This window comes from Rhipicephalus microplus, chromosome 3, assembly GCF_043290135.1.
Source record: "Rhipicephalus microplus isolate Deutch F79 chromosome 3, USDA_Rmic, whole genome shotgun sequence".
Classification (NCBI taxonomy): domain Eukaryota; kingdom Metazoa; phylum Arthropoda; class Arachnida; order Ixodida; family Ixodidae; genus Rhipicephalus; species Rhipicephalus microplus.
The window spans coordinates 96383425-96403660 of record NC_134702.1 but is presented as its reverse complement, the minus strand read 5'-3'; the positions used below and the strand labels follow the sequence as shown (position 1 = coordinate 96403660).

At 49.4% G+C, this 20236-nt stretch overlaps 1 protein-coding gene across 6 annotated transcripts in view; it reads right to left on the bottom strand.

Annotated features, from left to right (window-relative positions):
* LOC119172198 (kazrin) overlaps positions 1-20236 on the bottom strand; it is a 262749-nt gene that overhangs the window by 40859 nt on the left and 201654 nt on the right. For all 6 annotated transcript variants that reach the window (XR_012894322.1, XR_012894323.1, XM_075890024.1 and 3 more), the window contains exon 9: positions 19598-19875. Coding sequence is in view for 4 of the 6 variants with exons in the window: in XM_075890024.1 (XP_075746139.1) it covers positions 19598-19875 (278 nt within the window). In the remaining 2 variants the exon portion in view is untranslated. The remainder of the gene's footprint in view (positions 1-19597; positions 19876-20236) is intronic.

Sequence of the window (20236 nt, the reverse complement as noted above, 5' to 3'; positions counted from 1 at the left end):
TCTAAGCTGCCGGCCCCAGTGCCGAATTTGTAACGCCTTTATGTCTTTGCTGTACATATACCTTGTTAACTCACCGTCGTCTCGTCCTCTGCGCAGAAGCAGTCGCGAGCTGAGAAACCTACGCTACCAACCGGCTGGTGACCTTCCCGGCTGAGTTCGAAGCAGTGACGCCTTTGTGACCATGTTGGCGTCGCCGTCTTTCGTAACAGTGGTTGCAGCGGTGAGATTTCGTGGCGTTCTTCGTAACGTCTTCGGAGGAGCGCTTCGCAACAGTGGTTGACAGCTGCGGGATCGGCCGGCGTCAGCGACATCGATGCGGTGAGTGCCTGATGTTTTCCCCTCAGTTCACCAGACTACTCTAGCTCGGGTTGAAGTAGTTTAGAGAAGGCCTGTGTGAAGCATTAGACTGAGCTTTGATCGTTTCAAGCTGTTACAAGCTGCCACTCTAGCGTCGCCAGCGCGAAGTCGGCGACGGGAATGACAGCAGGTTGGTTCGTTCCGTACGCAAGCAGAGACGGCGAAGAGATAAGAGACGTGAGAAAACAAAACAAACTTTACTCTAGTGATAGTGCAGCACACAGGATCTAATACAGCACTTCAATACAAGTAACAAAATAGATCAACACTTGATACAACTGAAAAATACATATAAAACACTAAATAAGCTTACGCGAGAGAACTATTACAAGCTACACAAACTAACAACAATAGAACTACAGAGTAGAAAGTTCGAAGATATAAACAGGTGAAGGCATACGTGTGATGACCGGCAGCGTTGTGTCCCCGACGATCGGATGCGAGAAGTCGAAGAGAGTTTTGGCACGACTGCGATGTCGGCGGTGTTGCAACGCTGGTGGCTCCGGGAGGCTAGTGCTTGAAGGTGACTTCGAGCAGGTTGAGCTAACTCGAGGCGAAGTCCCGATGTCTACGTTGCAGACGTTACTGTCGCGTCACAACTAGACGAACGGCTAAGTTTAGGTGGCCAGCCGATACAGAGCCACACTAAAAACTTCTAGAAGAGATGCTTGTTGATCTGTTTCTACACCATCTTGGTCAGCGACTAGTCTGCCTAGCAGGGCAAAATCCTGCGCTTAAATCCCCCTCGTGTCTCCTCGCTCTCTTCCTTGGGGACAAGAGACCTCTACATGGGTTCAATCATGCGCGTTTAATTGATGGAAACTCCGCCCCAAAAATATTTTGACCCCACCCCTTTTTAATTGGGAGAGGGCCCTCAACTAGCGAGAGTGACAACCTGTCGGGTTGTTGTCATACGGCTTGCCCACCAGAGCGTTTCCCCCGCTTTTCCCCGTGGGAACGGTCAAACGTTTGGCTCTCAGCTGGTGCGTCTCGTAGTCTAATCCTTGTTCGGGGTATACCGCGGCCTTCTAAGACCTTGCAGACGCCGCCACAGTTACAAAAGGATTAACCGGCGGCGGCGACGTTCTAAGAAGAGCACCCCATTCTGCAATTCTCGGCTCCCTTTCATGCGCCCGCCGCTCCCACGGTCAGTGGGGGAGTACGGCGCTCGTTAATTGCCGTGACGCGGTGTCACCAAAAATGGCCGTCCGTGACACAAGCAAAGTCAGGGCGCTTTGAAACCAAAGGTAATGTGGAGGGTGTAAACACGGCAGTGTTAAAATTGCTTGTGCGTCTTGCTAGTAGACTTATAGTGGGTATGGCAAGTAGATTCTTTACAGGGGCAATCAGCAAGAGGCTAGTGTGAACGATGGAAAACATTAAAGTGAAGGAACTCATCGAAATTTGTGAGGAAGTCGGCATTACTTAGGTCCGTGCGAAACGAAAGCGAGCGATCCTTGAGATCATGAAGGATGAAGGAGTGTCGGCTGAGGAAGTCGATGAGGCCTAGGCGCATATCAAAGCAGGCCACGAGGAGGCCGAAAGGCGAGAAGCTCGCGAACGTGAAGAAGCTGAAAGGCGAAAAGCTTGCGAACGTGAAGAAGCTGAAATGCGAAAAGTTCGCGAACGTGAAGAAGCTGAAAGGCGAGAGGTTCGCGAACGTGAAGAAGCTGAAAGGCGAGAACGCCGTGAGGAGGCCGAAAGACAGGAGCGTCTTGAGTTGAAACGAATAGAATTGGCAATCCTACAGTGTTCGCAGGCGCCTAGCGTAGCTTCTCCGACAGTTCAGGTCAGTGGTTATAGAATTCGGGACCAACTGCCACCGTTCGTAGTAGGCGAGGACATGACGAAGTATCTCGTCAAGTTTGAACTAAGGTCCCTAGATGAAACAAGGTAGCGTCACTCATTGTTCTTGAGCCGTCCTCCTCACTCTCTCGATTACTCCTCTTTTTCTCTGCCATCCGCGTCTGTGATTGGTGCATTACTTGCACGTGATCTTGGAAATGGCTGGTGGTGTTATTTATTATTATGCAAAAGGTTCAAAGCGAGTACGCATGCGCATATGGCTCCAGCCGGATTCTCGCCGTGACCAAAGACAAAATCGTAGCCAGAACATAAACTGAAGAGGAGGAGCGTTTCGGTGTGCGCTAAGTCGACCAAGATTGTTTCGCCATGCTCGTTCAATGCAACATCTGCGTTTTTCAGCAATGCTGCGTTGCCGTAAACAACAGAAAATGGTTTCGCTCTCTTCAACTTACCTCGTGCTTTCCGAGATGAAGCACATCAAGAAGTGCAACTATGAACCATTTCACGCGAATGCTTTCGTGCAACTCCGTCAACGTATGTCGACGCGGATCTGCGAAGCAAGTTCACTTGTCGGTTTTTATTGAAACGCCTGGCGCGCGTCTAATGCGTGTCTAGTGCATGCCAGTTGGTACAAATACATGGGGGTATGCACGTATACAGAGCAGCTGTAGGTTGTAATCAACGCACCTTCAGAAACATTTCACTCTTGACCATTTCCCGCTTGACCCGAAACGCGCTGCTTCGAGACACCTCACCAGTAGAACTCTCACTTTTCAGGAAGTTCCCAGCACCGCATCAGAATCACTTGGCATCACGATTGTCCAAATGTGCACATTTAAAAAAAAACACCATCGCAGTGCTGCTGGACGAGTGTTCGTACCAGTCTGGTCGTACTTTCTTTTTTTCTTGCGTGTGCACAAGCCGGTTGTAATCAATCGTCACAACGTCACGCCCTGTGGCCACTTACAGGATCCAGCAAGAAGCACGTTCACTGTGTCACAGCACGAACAAAACACAATCGGAGAAGTGGACTAGTTAGAACTGGACGAAATACCGCGGCCGTGGAAATAAAATGTACTACGCGAGACGCCATGGCTAGTGGTGTAAAGTATAGAACTGCACAACGTTGCCGGTTGAGTAACGCACATCCCGCTTGCTCTTGTGTTGTGCCGTTTATGTTCATAAAGGTAATTGTTTATTCTACGTCTTATTTCGTTCCATTTTGTTTCATTTACATCTATTCACCGTAGCAACGTAACCCAAACATTCGCTTTTGGATGAAAGTTTTAAACCTTCTAGGGGGCGCTTCAGGAACATAGGCGAAGAGGAAAGGGAAAGGTGTCGCTACCTTGGAAACTTGTTTCATCTAGGGACCTTAGTTTGAACACGTCTGTGAGGGAAACGCTTTAGAGCGGTCTCTTTAAGCTCGGAACCTGTTAGCTCTTCTTCCCGGCGAAGTGTCCGACGCGATGACTTGCTTGTCGAGGGAAGCGTTTGAGAGCTATGACGAGGTTAAGGAAGTGCTCTTGAGGCGTTATAAGTTGTCACCCGAGGCTTTCAGGCAAAGGTTCCGGTATGCTAAAAAGGGGAATGAGTCATACGTTGACTTCGCGTTTCGTCTTAAAGCCGATTTAATTGAATGGCTCAAGGGCGAAGGTGTTTATGACGACCGCGATAAAGTGGTAGAATGCATTGCATTGGAGCAATTCTACCACTGCATCGAGGAGGATGTCAAGCTTTGGCTGCAGGAAAAACTTGGTCAAGTACAGCTAAACAAGGCAGCAGAGTTAGCTGAGGAGTATTATACTCGCCGAAAGTTGCATAGCCGGGCAGTGCGCGTTGAAAAAGATGAAAGGAAAAAGGGCTTTTCAAAGAAACCTGATCAATGGAAACCTCCTCCGCACCGTAATTTCAAGAAGGACCCGTCTCTTACGAAGGACACTGTAGGGGAAGGGCAAACGGAAGCGGAGAAATCGAGTGAGGTCCATAAACAACTCACTGATACCACACGGGCGTTTGAATCACGGAAGCCGCTAATCTGCTACAACTGCAAAAAGGAAGGGCACATCGCGATAAACTGTAAGCAAAAGTTTGCTTTTGCAACAATCCAGGAGTCGGAAAAGAACATGCGGTTGATAGAGCCGTATATCCAAGAAATTAGTGTGAATGGGAAAACGTGTCAAGCACTTCGTGACTCAGCGGCAACCATGGACGTTATCCATCCTTCATTGGTGTCTCCGGATGACATTACAGGAGAATGCGCGTGGATCAGGCAAGTCGCCAAGGAGCAGAGTGTTTGCTTACCAATCGCTACGGTTGTCATTGAAGGCCCGTTCGGTAAGCTTCGCACCGAAGCGGCTGTGTCTGCTGCGCTTCCCGATCGTTTTCCTTATCTTTTCTCTAACAACTCAGAGCAGCTTCTCAAAGAGCAGGGTAAATCGTTCTTCTTCATCTTAGAGTACATGGCCCCTCACGTGATCGCAAGCGCGGAAGCTTTCGCAGGAGCTTGACCTTGTTCAATCCGGTAAACCATCAAGTGACCTTGGCGGGGAGTTGACAGAACCTCAGAGAGGAAATTCTCCGTGTGAGTCATGTGAGCAGTCACTCGAGCGGCCCGTCGCCGAAGCGACCGGCGCAGTTTCCGTAGCAGGGGGAGACGACATGGCGCCATTGAGTCAGAGCGAGAGGGGTGCAATGCTCTCGCCTGTAGCGGAAAGTTGGAGCGAGCTGTCGAGAGTTGATCGAGAAACGCTCCTTCGAGAGCAGCGCGAGAACCTCTCGATAAAAGCGCTAATGGAAAGCGTAAACTTGGGAAAAAAGAAAAAGAATGTTTCTTTTTTTGAGAAAGCAGGGCTCCTGTATCGGAGCTACACAAATAAGCAAGGTCGCAAGTATGAGCAGCTCTTGGTGCTACAAAAGTATCGTCGCCAACTATTGGAACTGGCGCATGAAAATGCATGGGCAGGGCATCTCGGCATTAAAAAGACCAAGGCTAGAGTTTCCCTTGAGTTTTATTGGCCAAATGCTGGAAGGATATCGAAGACTTTGTACGCTCATGCGACACTTGTCAGAGAGCGGGGAAATCCGTGGACAAGCGGAAGGCACCTATGAAGCGTTCTGATGCCAATTATGAAGTGAAATTAGGAAGGCGGCCGAACAACATTTACCACAGTAATTTGAGGAAACCATACGTTCAACGTCAAGCAGTCGTAAACCTGCTTTTGAATGCTTCAGAGGAAGAGGGAGCAGAAATTTTGACCACTAGTGACGTAATCGAAGTGGGATCGGAAGTAATCTTGGAGCAGTTGAACCTAGAGCCTAGGTTAAGTGAAGTCCAGAAGGAGGACCTGAGAAGGATTATTTCCGAGTTTGAAGACGTGTTTTCGGACCGTCCTAGAAACACGATGGTGATCGAACACGATATCGAGCTAACTTGCGAGGAGCCAATCCCTAGCAAGCCGTATCGTTGCTCCCCTGTGCCACGTCGCAAGCATGAGGAGCTGTTGGTACCGCATAGGTATCGTCGCCTAAAAGTGGCCGGTTACTGAGGCGGAGCATGATAGTCCAACAGCACAACTTTGACGTTCGCTACAAAAAAGGAAAGCTAAACGCTAATGCAGACGCATGGAGCCGTGAATTTAGTTAGTCCCTTCTCCACCTTTCGGTTTCTCGCTGGCGATTATGGGCAAAATTTTGACCTCATCACGACCTTAGCTGAGCGCTCTCGTCCAGAGTGAGCTCAAGGAGCCAACGTTATGTTGTATTCTATTTCGTTACGTTGTTGTACGTGTAAAAATTTGAGTTCTCATTTTAAGAGTCTTGTGTCCCACACGTGACTCTTGATGTAGAGGGAACGGAATTCAGATAGACACGTAGCAAGGTATATGTTCTATACTTTGTCTGGTGTTCTGTCGGGTGACCGAGGGCACTTGCTTGTGTCGTGTGTTGTCTGTTGTCGAACCGTTCTTGACAAGTTGCAGAACCATCGACAAGTGCTGAGACCTAAGATCGTCAGAAGAGACGAGCGAAGCTGGCCGACAAGTTGTGGCGACAAGCCAGTGGAGCTGGGATCCGTCCTCAAGAGTGGGATGTGTTCTCGGAACGGAGTCTCTAGCTGCATTCTCCCCATGGCCCTGGAGGCGAACCTGGAGGGACCTGGCGAACGAGCGCGCCTGACATCCGAGCCACGTGAAAGCAGCTCGTCTTTCCGGCGCATTGTCATGCGGCGGGGGTGCTGTTATGCCTGCGAGTCTACAGCGAACGCCCATGCCTCTGAAAAAGGCAATCTGTGTCAAGGCCAGCACGCGAGCCCGCCTGACGCGAACAACTCAACGGCGTCATCATGCGACGGTGCCTTTCTGCCACGCACGCACAGTGAGTCCCCTCAGCTAGCGAGCCCGTCGAAGCAATCGGCGCCTTCCTGTCTGGCGAGTCTGACACAATGCGTGGCGACGTCACTCGTCCTTGGGTGCAGCCACGTGCAGCGCAGCGGCTCCAGATTTGATGAGAATGACGCGGCCCAGCGGAGACCCCATTGTAGGATTCTGACCTCACGACCTGCGGCGCTTCTGGTTGGACATTTGGTTACTCAAAGAATCCACCCGGTGCATATAAAAAAAGCCCTGTGGCGCGTCACGAGCAGTTGACCTATGCGTTAGAGAGGAGAGCTCGGCTCTTCGGGTCTCTAAGCTGTCGGCCCCAGTGCCAAATTTGTAACGCCTCTATGTCTTTGCTGCACATAAACCTTGTTAACTCACCGTCATCTCGTCCGCTCGTCTATCAGCTCTGCGCAGAAGCAGTCGCGAGCTGAGAAACCTACGCTACCAAACGGCTAGTGACCTTTCCGGCTGAGTTCGAAGCAGTGGGGCCTTCATGACCGTGTTGGCGTCGCCGTCTTTCGTAACAGTGGTTGCAGCGGTGAGATTTTGTGGCGTTCTTCGTAACGTCTTCGGAGGCGCGCTTCGCAACAATAGTTTCTAATCCTACACTGGCGTACACAAGTGGCAGGTCTGTACTGAGTTTCTGTGGACAGGTTAAGGTTTACGTGCACCTGGGATACTCAGGTTGTAGAGCATGAAAACAAAAGATTAATTCGGGCTACCTGTGCGCGATACATTAAAACTTGCGTGTAAAGCGGTGTGTGGCGTTGAAAAAATTTACAACAATGGCGAACTGGTTGCCCCCGCGCTAATTTATGAACGTCTCGGGCGACCGAGAGTGCGCCAAGCAACGAGACTCTCACGTATGCATGCAATCAAGCAACGCGGCCTCACGTGTACATGCGATCAACCTCCTCGAATGCAATAGAGCGATTGTAATTCATGCTCTTATCTCCAAAGTACTATCGCGTGCAGCGCGTGTTTTAAGTGCGAATGCACTTCATGAGCGACCCTGAATCCGCCGTCCGCGGTGCGCCTCCTCCTCTCTCCTAGCAACGGCGCGAGGAGCGGAGAGGAGCGTCTGTAGTAACGGCGCAGCGACGTCACACACCACGTGATTGCGCGCGGCGCGCAGCCACTACTTGCTTGAGATCGGCAAGTCGTCATAGGTATGGATCCATCGCAAGCATCAACCTCGACTGCGATGCCTCCAACAACGAGTACAACGCAATCGAATGCGAGCATTGCACGCGTCGTTGAAGATGTCACGCCGGTTGAAGACAAGGCAGCGCGGCGAAGGGCCCGTGATGCCCAGCGCAAGCGGGCGAAGCGGGCCGCGGACATAAACATCATTATAGTGCAAATTTACTCTCACATATACGCATAAACTCACCAAGATTTTCCGAGAGGGTCTAATGGTTCCTGGGAATGGCAATGTGATCACACGGGGGAGTTTACGTTAACTCAGTGGCGAATGCCAACGGATTTTAACTTTACTCCCCCTCATAGCATCACCCCGTGCATTCGCACTTGACCACCATGGTCACCCTCGGGGAAATGCTTCGGAGTTTTGGCACCATACAAACCCGGGACATTTTTTTTTCAAATTTCATCTCTCAGGAAATTAAAGAAACGGGGTGCTGCCAATAAAACGCCGTGAATCCACGTGTTTGGCAGTGCATGCTCTCGGTGTCAAACGTAAATTCATTGCGAGAAACGCAACATTCTTTGTAGTACAGGGTTTTTCAAGAAATGAGTCCGAAATTCTGAAACATCAAAATAATGTGCTATTCGCTCACTGTCTTCAGTATTGCTCTTTCTGTAGCGGCAGACATCTTAAGATGGATATCGTTCGAGATTGTAACTAGAAAAGTTAAAATAATTCACCTTTCAATTAGTTGAGCGAGCCGGTAATGTCCCCTGGCAGAACTGAAGCTCTTGTAAACAGGCAAGCTCTCTCTATGTACTTTGAGGGGGTAGCACCAAACGACATTAAGGATATCCGGGTGAACACGCGGAAGAATATTCTAGCTGTGGACACAATGACTGCCAGCGCCATAGACAAGCTTCGCAGAGTATCAGATTTGGGAGGCATCAAAGTACGACCGGTTATTCCAATGGACGGTGCCTGCACGGCGGGAGTAATCTACGACATTGATTTGGCCATAGCAAACTCGGACCTCCCAACTCTCATAAAACCAGCGAACGAAGGAGTTCTCATCGCGAATGTACTTCGCCTCGGAAACACCCGATGTGTAAAGATAATGTTCAAAGGAGATTCCATTCCGTCGCATGTCAAAGTGGGACACTTCCGACATCCTGTTCGACCATTTGTCCCTAAACCACTCCAGTGCCATAACTGCATGAAAATTGGTCACATCAAGAGTGTATGTACAAACACCACAGTATGCCCCCGATGCGCTGAGCCGCACACTGCAGACGCATGTCGGGCAACAAGTCTGAAGTGCAGAAACTGTGATGGTCCGCATGATGCTGCATCCAAGGAATGCCCTCGGATTAAGAAGGAAATCGCCATTATCAAACAAATGGTTAGGGACAATTCAACCCACAGAGAGGCTGCTGAAAGGGTACGGCGGCGACGTAGTCGCCGACGGAGGCGTGTAGGACAGAGTGTTGCGCATAACCCATTTCCTCCGAGCACGAGTGAAGTAGTAAGCACGAAGCGAAAAGAAGTGGAGAAGCTCACAGCTGCGGATGAGTGGCCTACGCTTCCGCGTACACAGCCTGCAAAGGAGCCTCCTGCGAGGCCTCGCCGCCCTACACCTTCCACCGAGTCTACTTCCGTTGAGGATGTGTCAAGGGTCGATCGACAGATCATCCCGATGTTACGATCCCTCGTCGCTGTCATGGCAGACATACTAAGAAGCCTGGGAACTCCAACCGCTCGAAGCGGGTTACAGGTGTTGGACGCGCTGAGCCCAGTCCTCGCCTCCCTCGCGTAGAGTCATGGCAGGAGATCAACAATCGTTCCGCAAAGACGTCAGAGAAGCATCAGTCATCCAGTGGAACGCAAGAGGACTTAGATCACGGATTTCCGATTTTCGTCAGTACGTGTCTTCTAACCTTTTCCCAATCATCGTAATATGTGAACCGAAATTATCAAACCCGATCAGGCTATCTGGCTACGACTCAATCCCGTCCAAAACCCGAAACGAAAGCAGCAAGGTCATTGTGTATATTCGTCGGGAGCTTACCTACATCATTCAACCTGTGTCGCCTCATGATGAGAACCAATATGTTTGCCTGACTGTGAAGCAGAAAACCCTCACCTTCACATTAATAGGTGTCTACTTATCTCCCTCAGCCCGTTTTGATTGCCAAAGACTGGATGACATTCTTTCGAGCGTCCCGGATCCGTGGATAATTATAGGGGACTTCAACGCCCACCACCCAATCTGGGGAAGTTCAAAAGTCAATACCACGGGCCGGAGGCTGGCTTCATTTGTATCGACTCATGAACTGTCTCTACTTAATGATGGGAGCCCTACATTTCTGCGAGGATCAACGTACAGCAGCTGTTTGGACTTGACGTTCGTGTCACGTCGCTTCGCCACAAGCGTTAAGTGGTTTTTAGACATCGAGACACATGGTAGCGATCACATCCCCAGTTATCTCACCATCGAAGGCTTTGCTAGCGACCACCCGCCGAAAACCGTACGGAGGATCGATCTTTCAGCATTCACAACCAACATTGAACACGCTTGTGAAAAAGGCTTAACCTCTGGCATTGAGCAAGCGATCAAACAAGCAGCGCAGAGTGCGGTGCGCACGCTGGCATATTCTTCAAGGCCCTCAGAAACGGACATGGAGTTAGAGCGACTCCGTGCGACTCGTCGGCGTGCGGAGCGTAGATATCGACGCACAAAATCCATTCAAGATCTACGGATGGCCAGGCGCATGCAAAAGAAGATCCAGCGTCGTATAGACAAACTGGAGTTTCAACGGTGGGCGAAATTTTGCGCGAGTCTAGACCCTCGCAAACCGCTTTCTCAAATATGGCGAACCGTGCGAGGCCTACGCACATTTCCCTAACAACGTTTTCCGTTTAAAGCCTTGGCCCTTTTCCAAAATAGAAGGGATATCGAGGTAGCGGAAGATTTTTGTAGGAAGATTGCGGGCCCACCAAATTGCACAGAAGCCCTTACTGCTGATTACACGCCACATTCACTTGACCCGCACCTGGACCTGCCTTTTTCAATGGAAGAACTGAATGTGGCTCTTGCTTCATGCAATCGATCGTCATCGCCTGGGCCGGATGGCATATCATACCGCCTATTATGCAATCTCGGTGATCGAGCACGAAATGCTTTGCTGGAAGTATTCAATGAGTCTTGGAGAGATGGAACGGTCCCCAGAGAGTGGAAAACAAGCCGGTTGGTTGCACTTCTCAAACCTGGAAAATCGCCTCTAGAGCTGACATCATACCGCCCAATAGCGCTGGCTAGTTGCGTAGGGAAGCTGATGGAGCGAATGATCCTTGCCAGACTCGAGTGGTTCCTAGAACGCCATAGAATATATCCAGACGCCATGGCCGGTTTTCGTCGTCTTCGGAGCTCCATTGACAATGTCATTGACCTGGTGACCTACGTACAACACCAGAAAATGAGCAGACGGTTATCTGTCGCACTATTTTTAGATGTCAAAGGAGCATATGACAATGTTTCTCACGAAGCCATACTTGACGCCCTCGAGTCAGTTGGTTTGGGTGGGCGAGTGTACCGCTGGATCCAATGCTACCTACATATGAGATCATTGTTTATGCAAACTGATGATGGGCCGACTTCTGAACATTATACACACCGTGGTGTTCCTCAAGGTGGTGTATTGAGCCCCACACTGTTCAACCTGGTTCTGATCGGTCTCGTTGAACGCATACCAGATTCCGTGCAGATATCTCTCTATGCAGATGATATTTGTGCCTGGACATCAGGTGTAACACGTCCTCAGGTACGTGCGAGACTCCAGAAAGCAGCGAATTCAATATCGGCGTACCTTAGAGAACAAGGCCTCGAGATTTCTCCTGAGAAATCGGCGCTGGTCGCGTTCACGCGGAAGGCAATGACGTCATATCCCATCGCCATCAATGGACACAGTGTCTGCTACGCCAGGACCCACAGGTTTTTGGGGGTCACGATCGATCGAAATCTCTGCTGGAGTCCCCATGTGGCCACTCTAAAGAAGCGCCTAACGGCCATCGCACAACTTTTCAAGTTCCTCGGAGGCAAAACGTGGGGCACATCAGTGCACGCGATGTTGCATTTGTACAAAACGCTGTTTCTGGGGTACCTACGGTATAGCTTGCCGGTTCTGACGAACGCTTGCAAAAGCAGTATACGCACAATAGAAAACGCCCAGGGCCAGGCACTCAGAGTTTGTCTTGGATTACCACGCTGTACATCAACAGCGGAAACCATCGCAATCGCCAAAGATCATCCGGCCACTGTGCACATTACTTTGGAGGTGCTTAGAGCTCATATTAGACACCTTGCTCGCGCCCCTGCCCACCACCTAGCTTCGCTTCCAGAAGATCGACCGAGTGCCTCCTTCTGTAAGAGAGTATTGACTTTCCGTGAGTGCCTTCCAACAGTCTACACACCTCCGGAACGGATACTAACACCTCCTTGGTGCTTGGACCGACCAAAACTGCGCTTGACAGTGCCGGGGATTCGCAAGAAGGCGGAGCTCTCGGCGCCAGCTTTAAAGCAGATGATTCTACTCATGATACACGAAGAATACAAAGATCATGTCAAACTTTACACGGATGGCTCGACAACTGTTGGAGGATCTGCAGGAGCTGTGATCTTCCCAGCAAGAGCCGAAACCATCCAGTTCAGAACGTCACACAAGACGACATCAACAGCCGTGGAGCTCGCGGCACTCCGCAGCGCACTCCGCAGGATTGACCAAGAGACACCACAAAAATGGAGCATTTTTACTGATTCGAAACCAGCTCTCCAATGTCTACACAATACTCTACGTCGTGGACCTCAAGATCAATTGGCGCTCGAAATACGACAACTGTACCATCACCTAATAGACGAAGGACATGACATATCTTTTCAGTGGTTACCAGGCCATTGCGGCATCATCGGTAACGAGCATGCCGACAATGCAGCTAAGAATGCTCACGAAAATGGAGTGATGGAACCTATTCCACTATCAAGAAGCGACGCAGCAGCAAAGATTAATACGCTTGCGCAGGATGTCGCAAGGTCTATGCGGAATACGCCCGGTTTTCTCCACACCCGTCTTCACCGCCTGGACCCATGCTTACGACTTACTATTCCATCTGGCCTACCCCGATCCGAGACGACCCTTCTCTGCCGTATGTGGCTTGGGGTGTCTTTCACGAACGCTTTTGCCTGCCGCATCGGAATGAGAGACAGCGCTACATGCGATCATTGCGACAATGACGAAACAATTGAACATATTTTATGTCAGTGCCCCCAGTACAGCTCTCAGCGACAGTCCCTCTCAGCAGTGTTTGCTCGCCTCGACGACCAGCCATTTTCTGAGCAGTCAATCTTGGAATGTCGGAAAGATCGAGCTTCACGCCAGAAAGCAACGAAGGCGCTGATGAAGTTTCTGCGAGCGACCCGCCTCGTTGAACGATTGTGACACTACTGTGTGCGAGTGTGTGTATGTGTGTTTGTGCTTCTCTTCCTCCCTTTCCCCTTACCCTTTCCCCAGTGCAGGGTAGCAAACCGGATATGTTTTCTGGTTAACCTCCCTGCCTTTCCGCAATAAATTTTCTCTCTCTCTCTCTCTCATACGAAGAACGCCCACCGCTGTGGAGCAGTGGTTAGGGTGCTCAGCTGCTGACCCGAAGGTCGCGGGTTTGATCCCGGCCACAGCGGTCGCATTTCGATGGAGATGAAATGGTATAAACCCGTGTAGTGTGCGATGTCAGCGTACGTTGAGTAACACCAGATGGCTGAAATTTCCGAAAACCCTCCCCGACGGCGTCTCTCATAATCATGTCGGGGTTTTGGGACGTGAAACCCTCCATAATATACATGCGAGTAGCCCATCAGAGCCTTGACATATAGAAAAAAATTGGCATTTAGTAACTATTGTGGCGAAACGAAATTCAAAAGTTTTTGCCATTGAATATATGATTACTCCTTTATATATACTATCGCTGTCTGCGATGTGTGAGTGTTGCATACCAAAACAAGCATTTCCCCGAAGGTGATCATGGTTAAGTGCGAATGCACGGGGTGATGCTATGACGGGGAGTAAAGTTAAAATCCGTTGGCGACGCTGATATCGGTGTCAGTAACGCGCCTTGTATCCAGATGGTAGCGTTGCCTCCGGGACATCCATCGCACGACCTGCTCTCGACGGAAGACTGAGAGAGAAGGCGGGCGCGCGAGAGAGAGGGGTGCGCGCGCAGCTGCAGCGAGCGAGGAGAGCGGAGGAGCGAGCGAAGGGGGAGGACTCTATCAGCGTCGCGTCCGTGGCTTATTCGGTAGAGCATCGCGCTGCGGCCCGCCAAGTCCTCTTTCTTTTAAAGATAGAGGGAAGACTGCGGACGCCGCCGACGGCGGTGGATGGTTTGGGGTCGCTTATAAAGTGTATTCACACTTAAATATGTTATTCCAGTATCCCTTATTGAGTGCAGTGCTACCATGCCATCTCAGACCAATAACCCGCTATAACGGGCTTCCATATAGCAATAGTAAGTCAGCGAACACACTAAATAATTAGCGTCATACCAGCGCGAAATGTTGAGTCCGACTGAGCCCATCTAAGCAGATGTCCAGCCATTACGAGGCTTCACGAAATGGCAGATTGGTCCGAGCGAATCTCGTTCACATTGCAAATCTATTCCGTTTGGAAATCAGGTTATTTGTGATCTATAGTACCTCCCATATTCGCAAGTTTCGTCGCCTACAGGGGGCGCAGTGGGTGATTCGATATGGCACCCACAGAGAGTATTAGAGTGCGTCTTTCACAAGACGCCAAGCGCGTCTTTCTCTTTCGCAAACAATTACGTCTTTCTCTCGGTTTCCCAAACGGTTACGTATTTGCCCTCGGCGTCTTTAAAAAGACGCTGAGTGCGTCTTTCACAAACAGTTACGTCTTTCTAGAGCATATGGGATGGCCTAAGCTGCTCGTTCCCGCTGCGCTGTCTACAACTGTGCAGCTCGAACTCGACCTAGTGATGGCATACTGAGTGCAGCCCAAGATGTAAACATATGCGTTCCTCACGAGGCGAGATGTAACGGCCATTATAAACTTGGGTTTGACGCAAGCAAAAATCAGAGATTCTCGTTTTCTTACCTACGTTGCTGCAGAAGTAGTCGGTGCTGATAAAGTGCGCGCTGCACACCATCAGTGATGTGACCGAATCGCCAATTTTCAACTTCGCTATCCATTGCTTTTTTCTCGCTTCATCCATTGGGAAGGAATTTAGGCTGACTGTCATCGACGCCCTGTTTGTACACTGCGGCACGCAGCACATGCCATTGCTTTTGAAGCCTTTAAATACAGGCATTTCTCGGCCGCAATTACGACTCGAAGAACACAAAGCAAATGTAGAGTTACTGTATATGCTACCTTTAGGTAGCAGAGTTGCGCTACTGTTTTCTGGGCGCCGCTCGCTCCGCCTACAGGACTTCAGCGCCCCTATTCGCCGAGCGCCATCACGTCGTCATAAGTGGTTCAAATGCACTGCGGAGAAGCCAACGCTACGATGATTCCGGGCAGATCAAGCGTGGTTGACATCGGCTGTTGCTTCACATCAGCTGTCGTGAGCCGTGATTGTAATGCGAGCGCAATAGAGAGCCGTGTGCAATATGGGCGTCGCATGGGCACTTTCGATCGCTGTTCAGCTCGATTCAGTTGAAAGCGATACAACTACACCTGGCTCCCTCACCCAGTTAACGAATGAGTCCAACATGATAAAAAAATTTCATCCCTAACAGGTTCGATTCCGTTAAAAAGTGCAAAAATAACTTCATGTTTGTAAATGGGAAAAACAGCGGAAAAGGCGAAGCTAGTGTAACCAACCATAAATATGTATCTCACTGATTCAGCGGGCTACGCACTTTGTTTTATTATTACATACCAAGAACGTAAGCATCAAATCAAGGCTTCTAGGTGTGACCGGAGCAACCGAGTTTCATTCATACTTTAAAAAACAATTAAAAAAGGAGAAAAAATAAATAAAGCAACGCTAGTACCATAATGCCTCAATATTGAGAGACTATGTAGCACTCTGAAGCGCGAGCGTTGCTCCTACGCGGGTGGTGAGTGGCTTTCCCGCAAAACATTTGAACCCAAGATGGCGTACCTAAGCGCAACTCTGCTACCTGAAGGTAGCATATATAGTAACTCTAAGCAAATGCAACCAGGAGCGCCACCGCCCCGCCGACCGATATTCTTTGAAAAAATTCCGCCAGTAGCCGCAGGGTGGCGTGACACTCTAGGAAAATTGCGCATAGGCGCGTGTATAGTGAACACAAACATATGTTGTAGTTGACTGTATATGCATTACCAGAGTGCTTCATTAAGAGAAGGGGCGGAAGGCGAAGTCACACAGCAACCCTAGCAACCCTCTAGGTTGCTCGTTTGAGAAAAAAAAAAGAAACCTCAATGAATGCGGTAGTTAAAACAGGGGGCTTCGCTAAGTTAGCGTTCGTTGGTGAAAACAGACTAGCGTTCGCTAAGTTAGCGTTCGTTGCGGTCGTTTGCTAATTGTTCGTCATCGGGTCAAGGAGTCGCTCGTTGCGGTGGCTAGCTATCATCACTTAGCGTGAGACCACAAGAGGCTAGCCTACCCTGCATGCGCAGTGGCGCAAAACACTAAAACAGAACTTTTGCGTACACTATTTTAAAACACCCTAATGAAGCGTTGACATGCTTTTCATAACGATCTACCTTGGACCACGGCTCTTTCCGGGGGGTAGAGGAAGTGCTTTCGGTGCTATGGTAATCAAAAATGGTGGTAGACTGACCTAGTAGGTATATATGCATATTAACGAAAAGTGTGAAGCGAAAAAAAAAAGACAAAAGGACGAACAACACAGAATGGGCGCTGACTGTCAAATGAAAAATTTATTTCGCGAAATTTTGCCTTCGTAACATCAACCACACGTCTAAAAACCACAATATGATTAAGAGAGACGCTCTCGCGAAGGGCACCATGAGTTTCGACCCCCTAGGGTTCGTTAATCTGCACCTAAATTTGAGTACGCAGGCGAGCGCGAACTAACAACTGCCACAATCTCAGCAGTGCGCTCTTTTCGCAAATGTGGCCACTGCAGCGAGCAACGTGACCTTCGTGCACTATGGGATTTCAACGCCAGAATATAACGCACAAACCACCACCACCAAGAAATAAGCGCGACGCACTGCAACGCGCGTAGCTGCGGCCTTTAAAGCCCACTCGTGCGCTTGTCACGCCATCTCGCCAGTTAGAACAAAAACACGCTAAAAACGGGAATATCTGAGTACCACCGACGATAAATGGTCTATACAAAGAGCTCTCTGTTTGCACTCAGATAAGGGTACGGCCACAGCTTAGTCGTTTCGCGCTGCGCGCTGAGGACGGAGAGATCGTAGGTTCGAGTCCTGGTGGTGAAAGTTCTTTCTTTGCTAACTGTTCGTGTATATTTTGCAACGTCATATCCGTCACGGAAATGCGTCAGTGAAGCCTTGGTGGACCACGGCATAACACACGTGTTAAAATGTGCGCATCAAACAGTGATGTGACTGGTTAGACTGAGAGAGTGCATGCGGTTGACTCAGTGTACCTTTTATATGGTTGGGATTTAATGTAGTGGCACGCTCCTACCACCCTTCTGCAAAGCTCGGCAAACTCGCTCGTGAGTCGACTCACCGAGACTCATATCCCTGAGGCACGGCGAATATAACGTCATTTACAGCGAATGTCACTCGATTGTAAAATCATTTTTTTTGCTGGCGCATGGGAAAACTAATGTCATTTGGCGAAATTGCCATTTTCCGTCAAATGAATTCACATTCGATTTCGGATTGAATGAGTAGTCTCGACGCTAGGGACTTTTACGGGGATGACTGTTAACTGCAAATTGGTGATGACTGTAATGCGTTATTTTAAATTGTATGTTTGGACTTCTGCTATACTTTTTGAATTTGAATTTTGTCTATCTCACTCAAAAAAGAATAAAATTTGTATCTTTGTTCTAGTTCACCTGAGCAAATATATGGGTGGAGGGACCTTAGTCAGGCAAAGGTAATCTGCCTTTAGTCCCTTCAACCTAGGCAATCTTTGTTTTTTGTCTGAATAAACGGCTCATTGATTGATATGTGGGGTTTAACGTCCCCAAACCACCATATGATTATGAGAGACGCCGTAGTGAAGGGCTCCAGAAATTTCGACCACCTGGGATTTTTTATCGTGCACCCAAATCTGAGCACACGGGCCGACATTTCCGCCTGAATAAACAGTGAATGAATGAATGAATGGACTTATGTATACGGATCTTTTATCATTTCTATATAGCTTGTTCTTTACTAGATCAACTTATTACTTGTTTGATGACAGAATAGCACTGGCGAAATCTTCCTTTAAAAAATTAAAAAAAAAGCTACTTTCAACTATAGCAGTTGGATGCCGACCATGTTTGATTTTGCTCTGTTGTTGCCTGCATTTTGCTCTGTTGTTGCCTGCTCTGTTGTTGCCTGTGTTGCCTGCTCTGTTGTTGCCGCCCGATTGCACGTGTTGTGGTCAAGGTTTTCTCCGCCAAATGCCCCTGCAGTGCCTCCATGGGTCCTGCCTAAACCACCTATCTCTTTTACGATACCTGGAATTACGAAGAAGTCGCTCATTTCTTCTGTTAGCCTCAGACAACTGAACCTATATCACATTTATACAACGTACAGTGATTCTCTGCACGTGTACACCGACGGATCCACCCCGCTAAACATTTCCGCCGCAGCCTTTGTCATCCCAGACATGTATATCGCTCGACAATTCAAAGTGGACCATAAAACCACATCAACTGCCGCAGAGCTATCCGGGAGGCATTAAGATTTATTTCCGGAGAGCGACCTCGAGCCTGGACGATTTTCTGTGATGCCAAACCCGCTTTGCAAACCATTGATTGCATCATGAAGCAAGGTCCGTATTACAGCTTGGCAATAGAAATCACAAAACTTATTCAGGTTGCTTCAACAAATGGCCACCTTATAACTTTCCAGTGGATTCCCGCTCATTGCGGCGTGATGGGAAACGAAGAGGCAGACGCTGAAGCTAAAAATGCCTTAAGCAGTGCCCCTGAAGTACGCATTGCGTTTTCACGAGCCGACATGAACGCCCTGCTTCGCTGCGTGATGCGCAGCTACACACTTCAGCACTGGACCAAACCGGAACGGCGACATCAGCGACTTCACAAATGGGACCCGGAAATGAGGTTCCGCATGCCTCCTAAATTTAAACGGCAACTCACAAGTATTATCCACCGCATTCGTCTTGGTGTAGCGTACACCAGACGTTACGCACATATCATCGGTCTCAGTGACACCGGTCCTAATTGTGAACACTGTGATGTGCCAGAAACACTTGAGCACATATTTTGTGTCTGCCCAGCATACGCACGTGAACGACAAACACTGATTTCTTCTACTGAACTATATCGCAGTAGGTCATTAACTGATGAGATCATGTTGGGCCCTTGGCCAGACACCAACAGTGCAACTGCGGTCAGAAGAGCAGTTATTACCTTTTTAGAAACAACTGGACTAAGTGCGCGGCTATAAAATGTGTCTAAGCTAGAAAGAACACTACATACTCACCTCTCTATCTCACCATCGTCATCCATTAATATTTCTTTTCCCCTTTCCCTTCCCCCAGTGTCGAGTAGCAGGCTAGAGCAAGCTATCGCTCAGGCCGACCTATCTGCCATTCTGTAAATAAACTTACCTCCTCCCTCCTCCTCCTTGGGTGAGTCTAAGTGAGCTCTACATTTTTTTATTTTTGCCGACCTATGCACTCCTATTCGCTCGCACTCGGTATCGCCTCGTTCACACCGCGCATGCGCACCCACCTTGCCGCTCTTGACGTTCTCGGCGCACATTGGCCCGTACTGGGGCATGGCGAGCGCCAGCTCGAGCCAGGCGAGCACGGTGGGCGCCTTCCACCGCTCCATGGGCGTCCCCTGGGCCTCTTCTAGCAGGCGCAGCTTCTCGGCCGCCTCCTCTTGCGTCAGCAGCGGAGGACCGCCCAGGCTGGGACCAGCGCCGCCCTGCGGGGACCACGAGCACCTCTGCCGCTGCTGCTGCAGCTGCAGGTGGTGGCCGTGGTGCTGGGGCGACGACTCCGGGCCTGCAGACCGACAAAATCAACACGCAGTAATGTTACTGCTGAAACTTATATTTGTTTTTTTTATAATTATGACGGCAGACTCTAAAACAGATAATGAGCATTATTATAGGAACAGGGGCGTCGGCAGCAAATGTTTCGCAAGAGAGACGGGGGGGGGGGGAGGGTATGGGCCAGTTTCCTAATTTGGAGAGGGGGCCGGATAGGATATGGGATTGTCAACTTGTGCTATATAAGTCTCGGAAAAAAAAGAAAAAAAACAATCGGTGTGTCACCTTTTTGCTACAACACTACTCAGAATAATGAATACTAAACATCTGAGGCATTCAGGAACAATCCAGACAGAGCAAAGAGTTCACTATCA